This window comes from Tamandua tetradactyla, chromosome 2, assembly GCF_023851605.1.
Source record: "Tamandua tetradactyla isolate mTamTet1 chromosome 2, mTamTet1.pri, whole genome shotgun sequence".
Lineage (NCBI taxonomy): Eukaryota > Metazoa > Chordata > Mammalia > Pilosa > Myrmecophagidae > Tamandua > Tamandua tetradactyla.
Genome location: NC_135328.1, coordinates 202,472,595 through 202,494,512, shown reverse-complemented (window position 1 = coordinate 202,494,512; position 21,918 = coordinate 202,472,595). Strand labels below are relative to the sequence as shown.

General features: G+C 42.3%; 1 protein-coding gene and 1 long non-coding RNA gene across 2 annotated transcripts in view; one reads left to right on the top strand and one right to left on the bottom strand.

Moving 5' to 3' along the window:
- Positions 1-559: 559 nt before the first annotated feature.
- LOC143674755 (uncharacterized) overlaps positions 560-21,918 on the bottom strand; it is a 42,134-nt gene continuing 20,775 nt past the window's right edge. The window contains exons 4-5 of the long non-coding RNA XR_013171197.1: positions 4,735-4,883; positions 560-3,453 (exon numbers count right to left, since the gene is read on the bottom strand). This is a non-coding gene — a long non-coding RNA (uncharacterized LOC143674755). The remainder of the gene's footprint in view (positions 3,454-4,734; positions 4,884-21,918) is intronic.
- On the top strand, positions 5,396-19,796 carry ELOA (elongin A). Its single transcript, XM_077150826.1, has 11 exons — positions 5,396-5,552; positions 10,073-10,129; positions 10,754-10,860; positions 11,582-12,767; positions 13,100-13,214; positions 13,882-14,037; positions 14,140-14,237; positions 15,000-15,180; positions 15,489-15,600; positions 16,017-16,201; positions 17,281-19,796. Exons 1-11 carry the CDS (start codon positions 5,478-5,480, stop codon positions 17,340-17,342), a joined length of 2,334 nt encoding a protein of 777 aa, XP_077006941.1. The 5' UTR covers positions 5,396-5,477; the 3' UTR covers positions 17,343-19,796.

Here is a 21,918-nt window from a genome sequence, read left to right as displayed (position 1 = left end):
AACATTTTTATTTGTTTTTAAAAGCAAGTACAGAAGATATCACCTTGTTAGTCAAGATGTAATGGAGAGGCTGGAGGGAACTGCCTGAAAATGTAGAGCTGTGTTCCAGGAGCCATGTTTCTTGATGATGATTGTATAATGATATAGCTTTCACAGTGTGACTGTGTGATTGTGAAAACCTTGTGTCTGATGCGCCTTTCATCTACCTTGTCAATAGACGAGTAGAACATATGGAATAAAAATAAATAATAGGGGGAACAAATGTTAAAATAAATTTAGTTTGAAATGCTAGTGATCAATGAAAGGGAGGGGTAAGGGGTATGGTATGTATAATTTTTTTTTCTGTTTTCGTTTTATTTTTCTGTTGTCTTTTTATTTCTTTTTCTGAACTGATGCAAATGTTCTAAGAAATGGCCATGATGATGAATATGCAACTATGTGATGATATTGTGAATTACTGGATTATATATGTAGAACGGAATGAGCATATGTGAAGAATGTTTCTTGTAATTTTTTTTTAAATTAATAAAAAACAATAAACGAACAAGTATAGAGTAACATTTTTATTTGTTTTTAAAAACAAGCACTGGCCAGTTTTATTAAAGAAATGTTTACATGATTTACTTTTTACTTGTCTGTTCTGGCATGCTTCTAATGATATCAGAATCAATGATAGCCAGTGCACAAACTCTCTAGTATTTTCCACATGCTGTGCCCAATTCAGTATTAGTGCCACTGTAGTGGACACCAGGGTTTTGTTTTGTTTTTTCATTTTTTTGGCATGGGCAGGCTCTGGGAATCGATCATGGGTCTCCAGCTCGGCAGGTGAGAATTCTTGCCACTGAGCCACTGTTGTACTGCCTGAGTTTTTTTTTTTTTTTCTGGACACCCGTTTTGACCAACCTGGCATAGGACTTGTTCTAGTTTGCTAGCTGCTGGAATGCAAAATACCAGAAACAGAATGGCTTTTAACAAAGGGAATTTAACAAGTTGCTAGTTTACAGTTCTAAGACCAAGAAAATGTCCCAATTACAACAAGTCTATAGAAATGTCCAATCAAAGGCATCCAGGGAAAGATACCTTCGTTCAAGAAAGCCTATGAAGTTCAGGGTTTCTCTCTCAAGTGAGAAGGCACATGGCAAACACAGTCAGGGCTTCTTTCTCAGCTGGAAGGGCACATGGTGAACATGGCATCATCTGCTAGCTTTCTCTCCTGGCTTTCGGTTTCATGAAGCTCCCCAGGAGGCATTTTCCTTCTTCATCTCCAAAGGTCACTGGCTGGTGGACTCTGTTTTATGGTGGTGCAGCATTCTCTGCTCTTTCTGAGTCTCTTTCTCCAAAATGTTTCCTCTTTTATAGGACTCCAGTAAACCAATCAAGACCCACCCAAATGGGTGGAGACATGTCATCACCTAATCCAGTTTAACAACCACTCTTGACTAAATCACATCATCCAGGGAGATGATCCAATCACAGTTTCAAACATACAGTATTGAACAGGGTTTATTCTACCTTTATTAATGGGATTTTGGTCAAAACATGGATTTTTCTAGGGGGCGTACTTCCTTTCAAACCAGCACATTCCACCCTCTGGCCCATAAAAAAGACATGTTTTCCCCATATACAAAATACATTCATTCCATAACAATATCAGAAATCCTTAAACCATTTCAGTAACACAAAGTTAGAAACAGTACAAACTCCTGTCAAAGTTAGTTACAGGCATGGTCTGTTCTAAGGCCAAGTTCTCCTCTGGCTTTGGACCTTTGAAAACTCATAACAAGTTATTTGCTGCCAACATACAAAGGAGGAACATTCATAAGATACATATACACATTTCTATAGGGAGGAAGGAACACAGGGGTCACTGGACCCATACAGTTTCGAAAACCCGCAGGGCAATATCCATTAGATTTCAAAGTCTGAGAGTCATTTATCTTCAGGGCATCTGAAAGCGGCAGTCCCACCCTTTCGAAGGGCCTACACAGCGGCCTGCCTCTCTCTGAATGCAACCTTGGGGGACACTGGGGAGACCACCTTTTTCTTGGCTCCACCCTCTCCAAGCATCGGGGGTGCACCCGGGCTCTCTGCCATCTCTGGGGAACACACTCAACCCCTCCATGTGGTGGCAGCCAGGCTCTCCCCAAACCCCAAGGAATGTGCTTCACCCTCTCCAAGGCCTGAGGTGGCATGACTCTTCCACTGCAACGAGGTGGAAGGCCCATCCTCTGCCTTTGGGGCAAATTCACCCTCTCCATGGGCTTGGGTGGGTCCATTCTCCTGGCCCGAGTCTTCTTGACTTCAGACCTCAGCCTCCATGGTTTTGCCTCTGAAGTTATTTTTCCTCCAATGTGTCCCTTCTCTGAACCCCTCAGTCCAGACTGGCAGCGGCTCTGTTTATACAGGTCCCACAGCACTCTCATTGGCTTTCTATGCAGTAGCCTTGGATCATGCCCATCAGACATAAGGCGTTTCCACAAATCCTTCCTGGATAACTCCATGTCTAATCCTGGCTTTCTCTGAAATGGCTGACTGGTTCCACATTTGGTTAAATCCTCACACAGGGTGCTATTCTCTGGGGTCTCCCTTTCTGGAGGCCCAGAATTTTCCAGGACCTCAGTTTCTGGTTTCTTTTTACTCAAGAATTCAATTCTCAGCTTATATCTTTCCTGTCGCATTTCACTATAAGCTGTGAGAAGAAACCAGGCTGCATTTTCCACATTTAATTTGGACATCTCTTCTGCTAAATATCCAACTTCATGACTTTAAAAATGTGCCTTCCAGCCAAAGCCACTAGTCAACTTTGCCAGATTATTTGCCATTTTAAAACAAGGATCGCCTTCCTTCCAGTCTGTAATGACACATGTCTCATTTCTAAGACTTTATCAGAAGTGTCTTTAGAGTCCACTTTTCTACCAACAGTCTCTTCACAGCACTCTAGGCCTTCTCTATCAAGTTTCTCACAACTCTTCCAGATTCTTCCCCTTATCCATTTAAAAAGCCGTTCCAACATGTTTGATATTTGCAAGTCACAGCAGCAGCACCCCACTCTCGGTACCAAAATCTGTTCTAGTTTGCTAGCTGCCAGAATGCAAAATACCAGAAACAGAATGGCTTTTAATAAGGGGAATTTAATGAGTTGCTAGTTTACAGTTCTGAGGCTGAGAAAATGTCCCAATTACAACAAGTCCTTTCAAACCAGCACAGGACTCTATTTTGGATTTCCTCAAGACTGGGCAGTTGTTGATCAGTTTGACCAGTTTTGCTTTGCCTTTCCTGATTATCTTCAGAGTGTGCTTTTACCCCAGCATTTACTTTCTACTTTTCATCACTACTTGGAGCCTAGAGTTGATTGACTCAAGCGACTTTTTCATCTTCTTTGCAGCCACCATCTTCCTGCCTTAGGTGTGGGATGGGCCCAAACCAAGGGCAGCTGCCAAGATGGCCAAGGAGCTAGAAAGGCCAGAGTAACATTTTTAGAACTGGTTAAAAACATTTTTTAACTAGATATTGGAACATACACAATTAACTGCTCATCAGAGTATTTGTGTATTTGAGTGTAAAGAATTCTTTACTTTCTAGGCAACCCCAACTCAGTCTGACATAGATGGGGAGGAGGGGGTGGGGCACCCTCTCCTGGAGCCTTCAGCAGCATGATAGGAGAGGAGCTGGGCATGCATTGTTTCTTTTTATTCTGGTTGTTGAGCCCTCTCTGGGTAACATGCACACACACACACACACACACACACACACACACACACAAAGTTTCATGGATCCTGAGTATTTATGCCAGGTCAGTTAGTCAGCAATTCTTCAAAAACCGTCCATATTCCATTACACCAGTGACTGTCTGATCACCACATTTTCAAAATCGAAGGAATTTAAGAGATTGTTCCATGTAAAGGCAATTGTTGTGCAGAGGAGGGAGACTCCCAGGGGAGGAAGGGCTGGAACTAGAATCCAACTCTGCTTACACCCAGTTTGATACCTTTTCCATTACAGCCCATGGCTTGAGTCTTAGGGCAACAACTGAGAAGTCATTAATCTTATATAGACTTTTTATCCAATGCTGTTTATATGACCCAGTTTGTGTTGGGTGGCAGAGATTCAAGGTTGGACAGGTCATTCACTATACTTGATAAACAGCCCAGTGGCAAGACAGAGGAATAAATGCACAATTTACCTATAACCTCCAAAGGGCTGGTTGCTGAGGGAATTCAACAAGGGGCACCAAGCCAAAAGTCAGGGGATGGTAGGATGGCTTCCTAGCACATTGAGTGAATGAATGCTTATCTGAAGAAACAACTTATATTGAGTTATTTTTTCCAGAGTTAGGACTTGGAAGAGTGGCCACTGGATTTTCCCACTTCGAGTGAGAGGTCAGACCAGGTGATTGCTCAGCAGGAGATCTGAATAGGATCCAATCAAATTTTATCTAATCAAATGACACAATCAATGTTGGCATTTTAAGTTAAGGCTATTGCTCTTTTTAGTAGTGATAATAATAGTAGTAGAAAATTTAGTGCTTCTAGGATGAGTGAGTTGTGTTTTGCATTGGTCTGACTTAGGCCCTATTGCTGATGGGCATGTCATCAGAAACTGTCATTTCTTCATTCATTCATTCAAGAAGTATTTATTTGGTGCCTATATACCAGACACTGCTTTGGTGAGAAAAGAGACACACAGGCTATTATAATCGCTTCCTAGGACTAATCGGTTTGACTTCAGACATACCTCTTTGTTTCTCTAGGCCTCAATTCCCTGGCCTCTTCAGAGTTGTGCACCACTCTGGACCGAGACTACTTAGATTCAGATTTTGGCTTCATCTCCTTCCTGTTATGTGACCAGGTTCATTTGGTCACCCTGAACCTTAGTTTCCTTACCTGTAAAATGAGTAAAATATCATAGTGTTATCTTGAGGATGAAAATAAGATAATCCAACCATGGGCGCACAGTGCTTATCCTGGAGTGGTCGCTATCATCGACTCCTGCTGACCAAACGGGACAACCCAGTTTCCCAGGCTCCTGAGGCCCCCTGACAGGACCACTGACAGGTGTTGATTACATCTCGGGCTGGGGGCGGGGTGGGGGGGGGAGGGTGATTGGCTATATAAGACTCGGGTCCGGCGCCGGGGCCTCATTCCATCGTAGCCTGCACGCTGGAGAGAGCGTCCCAGGCTGCACCCCGAGGACCAGCAGCAGGGCTGCCCGGGGTGGCCAGGCAGGGCCGGCGTGCCCCGACGAGCGGTCCCAGCGCCTGGCACGCACGCTCCAGCCAGGGACTCGAGGCGAAGGGCGACCGGACCCCAGGTTCTGGGGGCGGGGTCTGCGGCGGGTCAGCCCCGCGCCCCCCGGCCGAGGCCCGGAAGGGGCCAGTCGCGCTTCCGTCTCCGCCGGGGCCGCACGGAGGGCGGAGCTGCGGCCCGAGGACGCGACGCGAGCCCAGTTCCGGCGAGGAGGCCGCGCCAGTGACAGCGATGGCGGCGGAGTCGGCGCTCCAAGTTGTGGAGAAGCTGCAGGCGCGCCTGGCTGCGAACCCCGACCCCAAGAAGGTGAGCGAGGGGGCGGCGCGGCGCAGCGCTGGGCGTTGGGCGCGGCGCGGGCCCTAACGGTCGCTGGGCGGGCTCCGGATCCCGCGGGCGCTCGGACCCTGGGCCAGGCCCCGCCGGGCTCGCCGACCCGTGCGGGGAAGTTCACGGCGGATCCGCTGCGCCCAGCGCGGCGGGACCCCACGGCGGGCGTCGGGACTCGGCGGGCCGGGCCTTCTCCACCTCCCGGCCTCGGGGTCGGGGGGCGCCCACGGGCGCCGCGGGGAGGGGGCGCGCTCGGGTCCGAACCCCGCGTGTCCCGAGCTGTCGTCCCCGCGGGTCCCGGCTGCGCTCCCGCGACGCCCCCTCGGCACCCGCGCCCGCAGTTCCCGTCCGGAGAATTAGCTCCTCGCTCCCCGGCACTGCGCCGCGAGCTGCGCTCCATTCCTCTCCTTGCGAAATGTCTGATTTCTTGGTGTCTTTTGATGTTTGTTGGGAGAGGGAGGCGGTGTTGTCTTTACGGAATGGAGCCCCGGCTCGATGCGTGTGTGGTCCTGCGGTCTCTGAGACATTTTTATTGCTTTCCGGCTCTATATTAGAACATTGACCTTTTCGCTTTCTCAGTGAATCCCTTTCAAAACAAAACGAAGCCTCCCGTCATCACAGCTGAAGTCTTGGAAACTTAGGTGTAATTGAGAAAATATATCTGGCTTTGTTAGAAAGCTTTGATCTATGGTTTTTCGTTGCTGCGAGTGATGGACAACCATTTTTAATTGTACCTAGTTAGGTTAAAAAAAAAAAGTTAAATACAGTCGTTTCCTTTTCTGTCTTTCTGTTACCCAGATTCTTGATAGCCTTTGGAGAGTGTCTGGTGGATGTAAGAATGTTTTCATTGAAATACATCAATTAAAACACTTAAGGTGTTTGACATTCTCCTTCAGCATTCTAGCGAGGAGTTGAATCTCTGAGCTGGAGAGTCCCATTCCAAAAATTAATCCAGGCAGGCCATTGAGATAAATGGTGGAGAGATTTGGTTTCCAAACCCATCTACCAGCCTTTGGGGATTTTGGGGGAAGTTCTCTTTACTGAGTTTGTGCCCTCACCTGCTTTTGGTTCCTAAGCGAAAAGTCTGTATAAAACTCCAGGCTCATAGTTAGTGTTTAGTGGACAGTAATCACCACTCTTTAGCTTTAACTTGTTTCTTAAACTCTTTAACTTGCTCCTAAGCTGTCATAGATGAAGTTTTCTCCATTACTAAAGGCTACAAATAGTCTCTTACCATCAAGTCACTTTCAGATTCTCTTTATAACCAAGCTCAAAGATCTACTTCTTTAGTGAGCCATTTTAATTTCAAATATGACAACTTAATTTCTTCAATTGTGTTGTGTTTTTCTGTTGGAGCTTTAGTACCCAGTGGCCAGGCATATTTACAGGTTTCTTTTTACAATAACCCTTTGTGGGCATCTAATAGATGGTCATTATTCTGAGTACTAGTTTGTTTTTCTAAACACTGTAAGGGTTGTGACTGATTTTTAAGTCATAAAGCAATATTATGTAGCCACTCCCTCTGCAATTTGGTCTTTATTTCCATCAGATAAAAAATGATCTATGTGTCATCTGTAGTCATGTTTCCACTAGGATTTAAATTTGGAAGTAACTTTTCTCACAGTTGGTTTGCTTGAAATATGAAATTAGGAAAAAATTTGTTTGGTTTCTCATTCTACCTGAAGTATTAATGATTTCTGTAAGCATTTGGACTTTCTCTTCCCAGATATAAAATCATGCTGAACATATGGCTTGGCATTGTGAAATGAACGTTATGAAGATGAGAAAACATTGGGAGATCATGTTTGCAAAAGGCATGATAGTTGGCATTCAGAAATGGGCTAAGTGCAGAGGGAAAATTGCAAGCTGGCACATTGGCCTTCCTCTCAACCTTCTGTTAATGCAACAAGCTCCCACAGGTTGTTTTTGAAATTGCAAGATGATTAGATAGCAGTATTAAATTTGCAACCAAATCCTGAATTCAAACTATTATTAGTCAAACGTTTGATTCCACACCTATGTTCATGTATTTTCTGATATTAATTATTGGTGTCTAACTATAACTCCATTTCATTTTTAATTCCATCTGTGAACTAGGCTTCCTTGGGGAGAAGTTACCAGGCAGACCTAGGGCACTTGGTTTCTGTTCCTACTAATTGGAAACAGTTTTCATGGCTGATACAGTAATGTAGCAGTACTTTTAAAAGTTACCTGTCTGTGTTACATTTTGAATGCTGAAACTACAAAGAACACAGTTCAGTGGCAGTTGGAGAGCTAGAGGTCAAGGGTATGAACATCTTTTGCTCTTTGGGTTTGAAAGTGTGTGTGGGGGGGACAACTGGAATTCCTAAGCTTATACTGTGCAAATGTTTGACGTTTCACAATGATCTGCTATCAGTTCTACAGTTGATCTCTTGGTTTGATAACAGCAAGCTCCTGCCTGAGGTTGTCTAAACACATAACCTTGTTATTGCTCTGTTCTTTCTTGAAATTCTTTGAAAATTGTAGGACCAAATATGTTTGAAAATCTTGGAGGTTTTAGTTTATCTGCTTCGAAATTGCGCCTGCTAACCTGAATTGAGACAGTGTTAGGCTTTGAGATAAACATGCCTTCAGTGACTTCTGGCCTCATCTTTCTATGTTGGCTTTGTAGAGGTCCTGGGACTCTGTTCCCATGGTGACTTCCTTTACTGTATGGAGTCTAAACTGCTAAATAATGTAAAAGTGAGGAGAAGTTGATCTGCTTTGTTCCGAATCTGCTAAGAGGCCTATGAGTTACTGCTCCGTTTTCTGCTGCTGCTTCCTAAGGATAGCATTATTATGTTGGACATTTCTCCTGGCTTAGTACATGCCATGGTTGATACATTTGACTTGCTAGCTCATTAGACAAGTTACATAACCTTGCTGGGCTCGGTTTCAATATCTGCAAAATGGGGAGAATAATATCCATTTCACATAGTTCAATGAGGATGAAATGAGGGGACTCATGTAAGTGTTTAGCAGAGTAGCTGACACAAATTAAATGATGTGTAAATGATCCTAACCCTCCCCTTCCAGGAAATGGCCTTAGAGGAGAACAACTTGCTTTTAACCTTTTCAGTAATTCTAAATTTTCCTTAAATAAAAGGAATTGGCATTAGTTTTTGTATACATAGATTGAGGGACGAGAAATACATGTAAAAATTGTCCTGGATTGGGTGATGGGTGAATCAGGTTTAAAATGGAGGATAATTTTCACTCAAGCTATGAAGGTGAAACGTCCTACCAAGGTTACATGTTGATCTTATTTCTCTGCCCAGTGACTCTGCTAAGTAATTATTGAAGTAGAATGACCAGAAAAACATACTAATTATTCTACCTAATAGCAAAATAACATACTAATTATAGCTTGGGCTTCACATGGAAAAAGAAAAGATCTTGTTAGCTAATATTGAAATGTAAAAGTAGTCACAATTATCTCTTTTGAACCACTTGTACTTTGCAGCACTCCTTGTATTACGCTTAAGTATATGTAAACATTTCCTAGAGAAAGGCATCGCCAGTCATGACTTGTAGTGGAAATAGAACAAGTGGGAATTGACTGAAGAATATCTGGTTGAGGATGAAGGGGAGAACATTTAAAGAGCTGTCAGTTAGTGGATGAAATAATTAATAATAAGCATTTATAGCATTCCAGTCACTACATTTAAGGACTGGATGGCGTTATCTTAGTGAATCCTTATAGCTTGTGAAGAAGAGACAGGATCCAGTCTCTGTTTTACAGAGGCGGTAACTGAGGTTCAGAGACGTAACTGACTTGTACAAGATCACCTAGTTAGGTGGTGACAGGGCCAAACTGCAAAGCCTATCTCTGATTCTGAAAGTCCATCTTACCAGCCCTGCCATATAGTAATTTTGACCTAGTTTTAGAGACTACAAAAAGGAAATGGGGCTAAACCCAGATCGCTTTTCTAATTTACCCAGACATTTTTGTTCACTGTTAACAGCAAGTTTCTGATTCTGGCAATTTGAAATTGCTCTTGACTTTCCACCTGTATCGAAAAACAATTCTCAACATTGTGACTCTTCTGAAAACATGATACCTTTTCCTGTAGAGACTTCTTTCCCCTTTTTACTTTCTTTTGTACCACATCCATAGGTAATTTTTCAAAAATTGGTTACTTTTTCATGAATTCTCTGTCAAAGCTGAAGCGAGATGTCAGTTTTTGATGATTTTTATTAGAGTGGTAGCTTTTGATTTTCTTCTCTAAATCTTATTTCCCCTTGGTGTAGCATAGTGATTGAAAACACGGGATCTAAAGTTACTGATCCCGGGGCAAGTAACTCAACTTTTCTGAGCCTATTTTCATAGGACTATGTAAAATAGGGATAGGAATAGTACTTAGTATTTTAAAATACTTAGCCCTGAGTAAGCACTCAACTGTTAGATATTTTCTTTGTTTCAGTGAATATGATTGGCTTGATATAAATTAACATTAAGTGTTTTCTTTTCTTTGCAGCTTTTGAAATATTTGAAGAAACTTTCTACCTTGCCTATTACTTTAGACATTCTTGCGGTAAGAGTTGTATGACTTTCAGTGGTATAAAACTGTATCTCATCCCCTTCCCACTAGGAGACAAGGCAGAATAATGTTTAAGAGCATGAGCTTTGGCACTGAAAGAAGCCAGACAAAAAGGCTACATGTTGTCTGGTCCCATTTATATGAAATGTCCAGAATAGGCAAATCCATAGAGACATAAAGTAAATAAGTGACTACCAGGGAATGGGAAGAATTGGGAGGAGCCTGGTTTCTTTTTAAGGGGATAGAAATGTTCTGGAATTAGATAGTGGTGATGTCGTGAGAACATCTCAAAATTGTGAGTGTTCTAGAAGCCACTGAATTAATTATACACTTTAAAATAGTGAATTTTATCTCAATTAAAAAAAAAAAAGAATATGGGCTTTGCACATCCAGTCCTGGTTTAATTAGATGTTTTTCCTCCTGAATGTTGGTATGCTTTGCTGCTGTGTGCTTTAGAGATTTGAGGCAAAGACAAAATTTTGCATTGAGACTTACGAGGTATGTTTTAGGAAGGAAATAATATTGCTTGTTGAGATTGTCAAAGCAGGAGGCTTTATTTCTCTAAAAAATGTGAGCTAGTTTCACAACTGTCTAACAGTTCCTTTCTCACATTTGTAGGAGACTGGGGTTGGAAAAACAGTGAATAGCTTGCGAAAACACGAGCACGTTGGAAACTTTGCCAGGGACTTAGTGGCCCAGTGGAAGAAGTTGGTTCCTGTTGAACGGTAAGAACATTTCTCTTTATTGAGGTTTGTTTCAACTTCATGATTAAGTCTGGTACTCAGATGGTTTACAGCTAAAAAAGTTCTTCTTTATTATTCTTTTTCTGCCTTCTTATTTAAAATATCTGTTTTGCTTCACTTATAAAAGCAATTCATGATCATTATAGAATATCAGAAAATATAGAAAGAAGAATCAAAATTTCTTAATAATTCTACCATCCCAAAAATAATTATTAATTATTATTAAATAATAATAATAACATTTTGGTATGTCCCTAATGTCTTTTAAAAGTATTTTAACACCAAACTATCTAAATAAATTAACATGATCACCTCTTTTTTTTTGGTGGTGCATGGTCCGGGAATCAAACCTGGGTCTCCCACATGGCAGGCGAAAATTCTGCCACTGAAACATCCCCCTATTTTATATAACAAGTCAAATATCTTTCCATGTTGGAAAAAATCTTTAAGCATTTTCATTCATAAGATATTTGATCCTCTTTGTTTCCCGTAGTTAATTAGTAATTTTCACTTATTCAATATTTGAGTTTCCCCAGTTTTAAAATGTAGTTGAATATCTGAGCATAACCCATTTTCCTTCTTCTCAGGACCTTGTTTCTAACTCCACATCCTTTTCATCTCTTTTGTAAGCTCAGGTCCCATGATCTTGTTCTCTAAGCAAGGATTCCACTGAGATTCATATCTGCTTTTTCTTTTATTTTAGGAACACTGAGCCTGAAGAACAGGACTTTGAGAAGAGTAATTCCCGAAAGCGCCCCAGGGATGCTCTTCAGAAGGAGGGAGAGATGGAGGGGGACTACCAAGAAAACTGGAAAGCCTCTGGCAGCCAATCCTACAGCCCTGATCACAGACAGAAAAAACATAGAAAACTTTCAGAGCTTGAGAGACCTCACAAAGTCTCTCATACTCATGAAAGGAGAGATGAGAGAAAGAGGTGCCACAGAGTCTCACCTGCTTATTCTTCAGACCATGAATCTTCTGATTATGGCCATGTTCAGTCCCCTTCATCTTCTACCAGTCCTCATCAGATGTATGTGGACCATTCCAGGTCCCCCGAGGAGGACCACGAGCCCTTTGCACACCAGAAACCTGGAAAAGGCCACTGTAGTGCCTTTCAGGAGAGATTGGGGGCCAGTCAAGAGCGACACCTGAGTGAACCCCAGAGTAAAGGAGTTGTGAGCCAAAACAGAGAGCACAAGTCTTCCCACAAGGAAAAACGCTTGGTGGATGCCAAGACAGATGAGAAGTCATCTGCGTTAAGCAGAGAGAAATCACACAAGGTCGTCTCTAAAGAGGAAAGCCGGAGGCTACTCTCAGGGGATAGCACAAAGGAAAAACCACCCTCTAGTGCTGTCAAGAAAGAGAAGGAAAGAGAGAGTAGCAAGAAGAAGTTTTTGCCTCCCTTGGAGGTTGCATCAGACAACCATCTTAAAAAGCCAAAGCACAAAGACTCAGAGAAAACCAAATCAGACAAAAACAAGCAAAATTTAGACAGCTTAGACCTAGGAAAAGGTGCAGGAGATGTATTACCCAAGGTGAAAGAGAAGGTTTCTAACAATGTAAAAACTCAAGACGGGAAACTGAAAACTTCTAATTTGGATAGAAAGTCGGTGGGCTCCCTCTCTAAAGTTGAGGAAGCAGATATGGATGATGAATTCGAGCAGCCCACCATGTCTTTTGAGTCATACCTCAGCTATGACCAGCCCCGGAAGAAAAAGAAAAAAATTGTAAAAACCTCAGCAAAGGCACTTGGAGAAAAAGGACCTAAAAAAATTGATTCTAAAAGCACTAGTAAAAACTTGGACTTGGTTCAGAAATTACCTAAGGTGAATGAAAGCAAATCAGAAAAGTTACAGCCCTCTGGAGCCGATTCAGCCAAGCTGAAAAAGGTAACCCCTTCAGCCACTTGGTGACTTCCCATTCAGAACATCTGGCCTAGCAGAGCTCACAAGATCTGCCCTACCACTGTTTTATTGAGTTTCAGTTTGCAGTCATTTTCTCCAGTCTTAATGGAGCCAGAGTAGGTAGTGTCCAAGATACCCTATGAGGGGCCCATCTGTGTTGATTTCCTGACTTGGGTGCCATCAGACATGACTGTTCCCCTTCCTACAGCCTGGATCTGACTGTGATGTAAGCTTAGTTAACATTGTTAGGAAGTGTAGGGAAGAAAGCTGTGCTTGTAAAAAGGCGCTCTCCAATTACTGGTCTCTCTCCTCTACAGGTCCCCACCGATTTATTACCAGTATTGCCTGACCTCCCACTACCTATGATACAGGCCAATTACCGTCCACTTCCTTCCCTTGAATCTATAGTCTCCTTTCAACCAAAGCGAAAAGGTAAGTTTCCTTTTTTATTTTTAGGTGGGAAAAAGATTTTAAAAATTCACGATCTGTCACAAGAACATTATCACCTTAATATTACATTTTGGTGCATTTTCTAAGTATATAAACTCTGAGGCTTGATGTTTTGGGTGTGAATCCCAGCTCTAGCTTCTTCAAGCCATGAACTTGAGTAATTTCTTAAATTCGCTGGACCTCAGTTTCATATTCTGTAAAATGGGAGTAAATGATATCTGCTTCATAGAGTTATTGAGTGGATTAAAAGTGAGAATACGGGTAAAGCTTTTAGCTCTGGGTTTTCACATAGTAAGTGTTCAGTACATTTTAGCTGCTGCTGTTATCGTAAGCATCCACCTACACAAGACTGACAAGCATGTCATGGCTCTTCCTCACAGGGGTGTCCCGGGCAGCTATAAAAACACGGAGGGTCTTCATGTACTGACACAATGAATTCTAAAATGCACGCGAAAAAAGTCATATGTGTAGTGTGTTATTTGGTTAAGAAAGAAAATCTGTGCTTATTTACCTTGTGAAAGGTAACTGGGAGGAGGGGAGGGAGGTTGAGGAATGGGTGGGAGGAGAGTTTTCACTCTATAGCTCTTTTTTTGTACCTTTTGCAATTTACTTTCTTGGTATTTTGTTTGTTTGTTTTTTTGCCCCATAGCACTCTCTTCACCCCAGGAAGAGGAGGAGGCTGGATTTACAGGGCGGAGAATGAATTCTAAGATGCAGGTGTATTCTGGTTCCAAATGTGCCTATCTCCCCAAAATGATGACACTGCACCAGCAGTGCATCCGTGTACTTAAAAACAATATCGACTGTAAGTCACATACTTCTCTTGTTCTCAAGCACAGGCAGTACTGACGATGTTATCATTGTGGCTTGGCTGTTATTCAGCATTTTCCCCTTCAATTCTGTGCAGCAATCTTTGAAGTGGGAGGAGTCCCATATTCAGTTCTCGAACCTGTTTTGGAGAGGTGTACGCCTGATCAGCTGTATCGCATTGAGGAATACAATCACGTGAGTATCCTGTCTTGTATCTCCAGAATTAGCCTTGTTTTTGTGAACCTACCCTGTGAAGGGCAGCCCATTGAACAGATCCTTTTTCTGGGCATGTTCATTTTGCCTCTGAGTCTTTAAACTAGTATATATTTAGCACCTGCTCCTGGCATTGTAAGTGGACCTCTTGGGCTAGAATCAAGGTGGGATTCAAAGAGAATGAAAAATACTTCCAAGACCTCCTTTGAGCTTGCCTAGTCACAAAGGTAAAGAGAGAATTCTAGCAGCAGAATATCTGGGTTCCATTGTTTTGGTGTCTAGTGAACAGTGAAATCTAGACCTATCCAAATATCCTTGTAATGATTTAGGTATATACTCATTTGATTGTTTTAGCTGTCTCTCTTTAATTCAGAGACATCTGTAACATAACGTTCTCTTAGGTAGCCCCCTCTCCTTTATAGTTTATTGTAGTGCTGGAGAAATACTGGATTTGATATCCCAGCTTTACCCTTTATCAATTTTCTAAACTAACTTTTGTGTTGTCTCCTTTACCAGCCCCACACTCCCCAGTAGCAACTAGCACAGTACTTTATACTTAACATTTTTCTTAACCTTACCAAAAAAATTTTGATTTTTTTCTAGAACTGTGGTGTTTAAATAAAATACTACCGTAAGGGTCAAAAACTTAAAAAACTGATCACACTAAATAATAAAAGGATGAAAAAAATATGTAAAAGTGCTTGTATATGAATATATATAAATATGTCCTGATTCTCATTTTAGGTATTAATTGAAGAAACAGATCAATTATGGAAAATTCATTGTCACCGAGACTTTAAGGAGGAAAGGCCAGAAGAGTATGAGTCATGGCGGGAGATGTACCTGCGGCTTCAGGATGCCCGAGAACAGCGGCTTCGGGTACTGACAAAGAATATCCGATCTGCACATGCCAATAAGCCCAAAGGTAAGGGGAGGTGGGGAGCAGAGGAAGAACTGGCAGGGTGGGGCCTGGTGAGACCACAGGCCCCATGCTCAGGGCTGCAGCAGGGTCTTGGTGGGTCCCACTAGTGCCTAAATCTCTTGTATTTGTAGAAGTGGTAGGGGCATTTCTGCTACAGGCCATTCTGCTTTACAGTGGGATTGTGAGGGTTGATAATCCTCTACCTTTTGGGTCACTTGAAAAGGCTTTATCTCTTAATAATTTAGATTATTTAACTAACAGTAGTATCTCTGCTCAAGAAGGTAAATATTAATCTCCCTTTTTCCCTATAGGCCGACAAGCAAAGATGGCTTTTGTCAATTCTGTAGCCAAGCCCCCTCGTGATGTTCGAAGAAGGCAGGAGAAGTTTGGAACAGGAGGAGCAGCTGTCCCTGAAAAAATCAAGTAAGATCTCTGTCCCTACGTGGTCTTTGCTAATCAGGGAAGAGAGACCCAAGAACTTGCCATCATCCCTAAAAGGCAGTCATAGGGACAGAAAGAGATTGAGTTTCAGTGGGGAAAGCAAGGCAGTGCCAAGTGTAGACTCTGAATCAGACCTTGACCAGCTCAGCTAAACTTTGCGTTCATGAGCCTCAGCTTCCTTGACAGTTGTTCTGCCTCTTGGTGTAATCAACGGTAAATGGAAAATAGGGACTGGCTCATGGCAAGGGCATCTCTGAGTCACCAGAAGAATCCGAGGTACTGGAGTCCACAGGCCAAAGCTCCCATACTGAGTCCTTGAACAGACCAGCTTCAGGATGTTCATGCTGAGGGCAGATGTGCTCGTGCTTATGACTGACCAGCTTCGTTCTGTGTTATAGGATCAAGCCAGCCCCATACCTACTCACAGGAAGTAGCCACGCTTCCTCCAGCAGTGGCAGCAGCAACAGCTTTAACCCCAGCACTGAGGAGCTGGCCTATGACGGCCCAAGCACCAGCAGTGCTCACTTGGCGCCGGTGATCAGCAGCACTGTGGCCTATGATCCTAGGAAACCAACTGTGAAGAGTAAGTAGGGGTTCCTGCTCAGGTATTTCAGAACCAGTGTTTGAAACAATAAAATGAGGGTACAGGGGTGGTTCAGTGGTAGAATGCTCACCTGCCATAAGGAAGACCTAGGTTCAATTCCTGGTTCATGCACCCAAAAAAAAAAAAAAAAAGCAGCAGAACGAGTATTTGAAAACCCCTTCATTGTTATTGTCGCTGTATTACACTTTGTGTAGTAGATGTAGCATGCAGACATGCCTTGCAAGGCAGGTCTAAATGTTAGTCCCACTTTTTACCTACCTTCCCCTGCTTTGTCTCTGGCAAATATGTATCTTTTAAATTGATGATAGTGAATATTCATTTTGCTATATTCCTTTTTTCACTTAAATGTAAACCTGTTTCTCCAGGTAGTAACATGGAGTTCATAATTATTTTTAGCAGCTAAATGACTTCATCTTATTCAGATTTTATAACCTTATAGTCCCAGCTTCTTGGTATTTATTTTATATCTAGTTTATTATTAATTTTACTACGGTGACTATTCCCAGTATCCTAAGGGGGTATCCTAATTTAAGAAAAACACTAATTAATATTCACTGCAGGGCCTATGGGAGGCTGGGAATCCTGGCTTACATTTAAGTTGAACTCAAGTTAACCAGCCAAGAGTGTAGGGTAGCCCTCTTTATATCGCATTTAGCTAGTTTTAGACCTTTTGCTGTAGTATGCAGACAGGAGTTGTGTTTACTGGTTTGAATGTTTGTGAGGCAGAGTTCAGTTATGGCTAAATATGTCCTTTAGAGTCTGTCATTTATGGAATAACCATGGGCAAGTTGTCCGGCCTTTAAGCCATGGTGTAGATTGTTAGAATTAGAGGTGGCCATTGATAACTCCTGGTAGGTGCTCACTAAGCAAGCATTAGGATGTACTGCTGCTTTTTATTATTCCCCTGCCTATATCTTGCTGTTAGCAGATCCTTACAACTTGTATCCATTTGTCTGGTGGTGCAGTTAGAGTAGCAAGCCCCTTCTGTCACCGTAAAAGTGGTTTATGTCTAAGCTGCAAAGGATCTGAAACACAGTGCCTCATTTCTCTTTTCACAGAAATTGCCCCAATGATGGCCAAGACAATTAAAGCTTTCAAGAACAGATTCTCCCGACGATAAACTGAGGATTTACCTTGGAGATGGAATTTGGGGGTGGGGGGCAGGGCAGAATACAGGGGCAACAGGGGTTGGGGAGTGGAACTTCAAAGGAGACCAGAATCTTTTGCTTTGTGAAACTTTTTTTGGTCTCGGTATCCTGCAGTTTCCAGGTGTTGTATCTGTGAAACTGCATGCACAGCCACTGCCTCCCTGCCTGGAGAACACTTCAGAATTCTGAAGAAAGATGTGAAGCCTCAGTCTCACTGAGGATTTTAAGGTCAATGATACTTTTGTTGTTAACTAGCCTCTTTGTAAACTATAAGACATAGTTTTAATTAATAAATATTGTCCCCAGATTGTATTTATATTACCCCCCAGTATTTTTTTTTTGTCCTCTACCACACACTTAGCCTTTTGTTTTCAGAGTCTCTTATTAAAGTTAGAAAAGGCTAGAAAGCCATTACCCTGTCCCATTTCAGCTCTCCTGAGTGGACTTTGGTCCAGAGGGAGGATTGGCATCCCTAGTGCCTATGTGTTGCCTGCTGCATGTGGGGCGAGGATTTGAATCCAGGGCTGCCTATCCTGAAGGGGAGCCTTGATGTGGAGGCAGGATGTGTTCAGGTCAGACTCCTCACCTCTAAGACCCTTCTCAGTGTTGCTTTAAGTTCCTATGCAGGTGCATCTCACTCATCAAAATAGTATTTATTAAGGAGATTACTTGTGAAGGTCTAAAGTCTTTCCACCATCTTTTTTGCCAATTCCTACTTTTTTTTTTTTGAGGCTTAGTGGAGGACAGAATCTATGGGAGACTGATTTGCACAGAACCCAGCATTTTTACAATTTCCATTTGCCTCCTCAAAATTTGAGTTGTTTCCTCCCTTATTGTTCCTTCTCACCAATAACATGGAAAAAATAAGACACATGACAGAGCTTCTTGTAGTCTCCAGTAAGCCAGCACTTTAATCACTTGCTCCTTGTGAATTGCTACTAGAAGTGAATGGTTTTAAAAGTTGTAATGCTGTATCAGAAATTGGTTTTGTTTTTGCCCTTTTTAAAAAAGATAAGATCATGTGATTGGAAGAGCACAACAGTTTGGTATCTTTTGTAGAGGACTTTGCAGCTGAAGCTTTGAGTGTTCATGCCAGAATTTGGAGAGAAGGTCCAACTTGGGGGAGTGTCTGAGCTGTAGCATCAGGATAGGTGAAAACTGCATCAAGTTTGGGCAGGCAGGACCTCACTTCCAACTGATGTAGGAGCAAGAACAGAAATGGGAGGGCTGTCCATCTAGTAGGAATCCCCTGGCAGAAGTAAAGGCTATGAATTTGAGATGCCCATCATTAAAATATCTGAGTAGACTGAGGGGATGGTGAGTGTGACAGTCTGAGGAGCTTGGTGGTCAGTCCCTTCCACAAGCTCTCTCAGCCCAGAGTAAGGGGACAGTTGTTTTTAAACATCCTGGAGGTCTCAGGCTAATTTGAAGATTCCAGAGCAACGCGGGGAATCTGTGCAGTGTGCTTCCTAAGGGTGCAAGAGCTCTGCATTGTGAAGTGGGCCATAGTGCAAGGTGCCTATTGCAGTGCGACACGTAGTGCTCTTTTCATTTGCTATACTTTTGAATTGGTTAAAACATTATTTCTCTTGATTGTTTATATTACCATTCCACCTCTTTCCCCTAGTCTGCTCCCTAGGTGTTAGGAAGCTTCTCACCTGAAATCAAATGTAAACTTGGGTAAGGTGCGAGACATCTGTTGCCTAGAATAGCTTCCTTTAGGCGTCTGCCACCTAAATTTGTCTCTTAGCTGTGTGTGTTCAAGCCTTTGTCTTTGAAACCCAGTTTTTCATATTTCAGATTCAATTGTGTGTGATTTAATTTTATTAGGAGTCTTTAGGCAGGGAGGGGAGAAAGGACACACATATGTCAAATTTGTTAATCCCAACATCAATATCCATTTTCAGCACATAAAGATTTTTGATCACCCTTGTTTATATAGAGTCCTATCTTTTCTTATTCAATTCCTCATCCCCCTTCACGTGTGTCTGCATCAGGGATGTGACTTGGTGAGAAGAGTGAGGATGGAAGAGGAAAAATCTAATTTTTAAACAACCTCCTCACCTGTGTTAAGGAAATGGCTGCAGAGCAGACACAGGATGATGTTGAACCTTTGGTCTCATTTGTGAAAATGTGCAATTTTTTTTCCTATGCTACACTACATACCAGTCACCAAATTACAAACTAACCCTTTGTGATCCTTGGTGTAATGAACAGTTTCTTTGGGGCTTTCTCTTTCTTTCCGGGAAGTGGGAGGGAAAGGAGCAAGGTTTGATCCTGCTCTTCATTTGTATTTTGGTCCCAAAATGTAAATACAATTTTCTATGTTACTTTTTTGTGGTAACTACCAAGATGAATATTTTAATTAGATAAGTTATATGAAAAGGAAGGAAAATTCCATGTCTAAATAAAAAACACAAAACCCATATATTGTTGTCTTTCTTCCTTTCTCCTTTATCATATCAGAAAATGGAAACCAGTAAAGATGTCTGGTTCCTGGGCTGTGAGGCAGGATTCTTAATCCTTGGGCTGGGCCTTAAAGAATGTTGGATTTCTGTCTGTGGCAAAACAGGACTGGGAAAGGGGAATTCTGAGGAAAGAGCCCTGTGAACAGAGGAAGAAGCTCAAATACAATGAGAACCTCCTGGGAACCAGACACTATCCCTTGTTATACTTGGACAAAGCTATTAACCCTATTTTACAGTTTGAAACTGAGGTTCACAGGGATGAAGTAACAGCCAAAGTCACATAGCTAGTAAGCGGTAAAAGAAAATGAAACCTGGATTCTCTTGCTGAGGCATGTGCCACTCGACCTTTCATTCTCGCCTTGGGGGTGTGAAGGAGGCTAGGTAGGTCTCCTCAGTCTTGCATGGGCATCCTAACGAGAGCACTGGGAACACTCAGAAAGAAAGGCTGGGTCAGCAAGGACTTCATAAAAACCTGCTGTGTTGGCCCTAGCTGAGCTGCAGGAGCTTCAGCATGTGCTAATGGCACCAAGAGCTTGGCTTCAATTCCTACAGCTGAATGTCTTGACATCTCATAGCAACATTGTTTTATTATCCTGGTTTCTCTCCTAAAGAGGGCATCCTTGATGTATGGTCTAGGACTTATTTTTCCCAATTTTTTTACTGGATCTAATCCCACTGTCAGAAATTGGTGTGGCTTGAAGATAATTATATAACATGACATTTGTTGGATGACCTTACCCAGAATTCATGTTAGTCCTTTGTCCTTTATTAATTCAACATCATTTGCCAAGCTAGGACTTGTTAGACTCTGGGATACAAGTAGTACAACATTAAGTGTGGCATTCAGGGTCATGTAGGAGTAACTGACTTCACTGATTATGTACCTACTATGTGGCAGGCACCATTCTGCCATACTTATATTGTCTAGATTATCACAATGATCCTGCAATGTAATTGAGAAAACTGAGGCCCAGAGAGATGAAGAACTTGCCCAAAGACACAACCAGTGAACAGTGGTGCTATGTGTTGGTGTGACTTCGAAGCACATGCTTTCAGACACATTTGTCATCTCATACACAAATATATGTGCTCAATGTGAGACTTCTTTAAGCAAAGGGAATTTCCACAGGTAGGGACAGCAATGGCGTCCAAAAGAAGCTGAGGCTTAGTCAGTTCTAAAAGTGATTGCTTCTGTCTGCTGCATGAGACTGATGCCCAGCAGAATCCTATACCTGGTTTATCACCTGGACAAGTGTCCTCTTCACAGAGCCTCTCTTCCACGATTTCTCATCCATTCGAGTCTCTCCCTTGTTATTTGACTAAATAGTGAAATAGGCAGTTTGTCTTGTAGACCCACAGACTTCTCTTTTTGTGATGCCTACTATCTCTCAACCTTTTCAAAAACTTGTGAGGAAAGTTCCAGCCATGTGTGGTCTAGGTAAACCTGTGTTTCTCAAGCATAAACTCTCTGGAGTTGGGGCCCAGGAGTATGAGTATTTTTCTTTTTTAAAAAAGTATTTTTATTGAGATATCTTCACATACATCCAGTCCATCTGAAGTATAAAATCAGTGGCTCACAATATCATGTAGTCGTGCATTCATCACTATGATCATTTTTAGAGCATTTACATCAGTCCAGAAAAAAAACCCAAAAACTCATACATCCCATATCCCTTATCCCTTCCTCTCACTGACTACTAGAATTTCAATGTTTTTTAAATCTCTTACCCCTTCTCCAATTATCTATTTTTTGTCCTTATTTTTTGACTCATCTGTCCATACCCTGGGTAAAAGGTAGCATCAGACACAAGGTTTTCAAAGTCACATGGTCACATTGTAAAAGCTGTGTAGGAACTTCCCTCTAGCCGCTCCAATACACCACAAACTAAAAAGGGATATCTGTACAATGCATAAGACCTCAGGATAACCTCTTGAGTCTGAAAGTTCAGCCACTGAAACTTTATTTTGTCTTTCTTCTCCTTTTGGTCAAGAAGGCTTTCTCAATCCCATGATGTCAGGTCCCAGCTCATCCCTGGGAGTCATGTCCCATGCAGTGGGGAGGGCAGTGAGAGTACGATTT

Coding starts and splice junctions, on each gene's coding strand:
- ELOA (XM_077150826.1), top strand. CDS start 5,478: ATGGCGGCGGAGTCGGCGCTCCAAGTTGTGGAGAAGCTGCAGGCGCGC. Junction 10,130..10,753: donor TTACTTTAGACATTCTTGCG/GTAAGAGTTGTA, acceptor TCACATTTGTAG/GAGACTGGGGTTGGAAAAAC. Junction 12,768..13,099: donor ATTCAGCCAAGCTGAAAAAG/GTAACCCCTTCA, acceptor TCTCCTCTACAG/GTCCCCACCGATTTATTACC.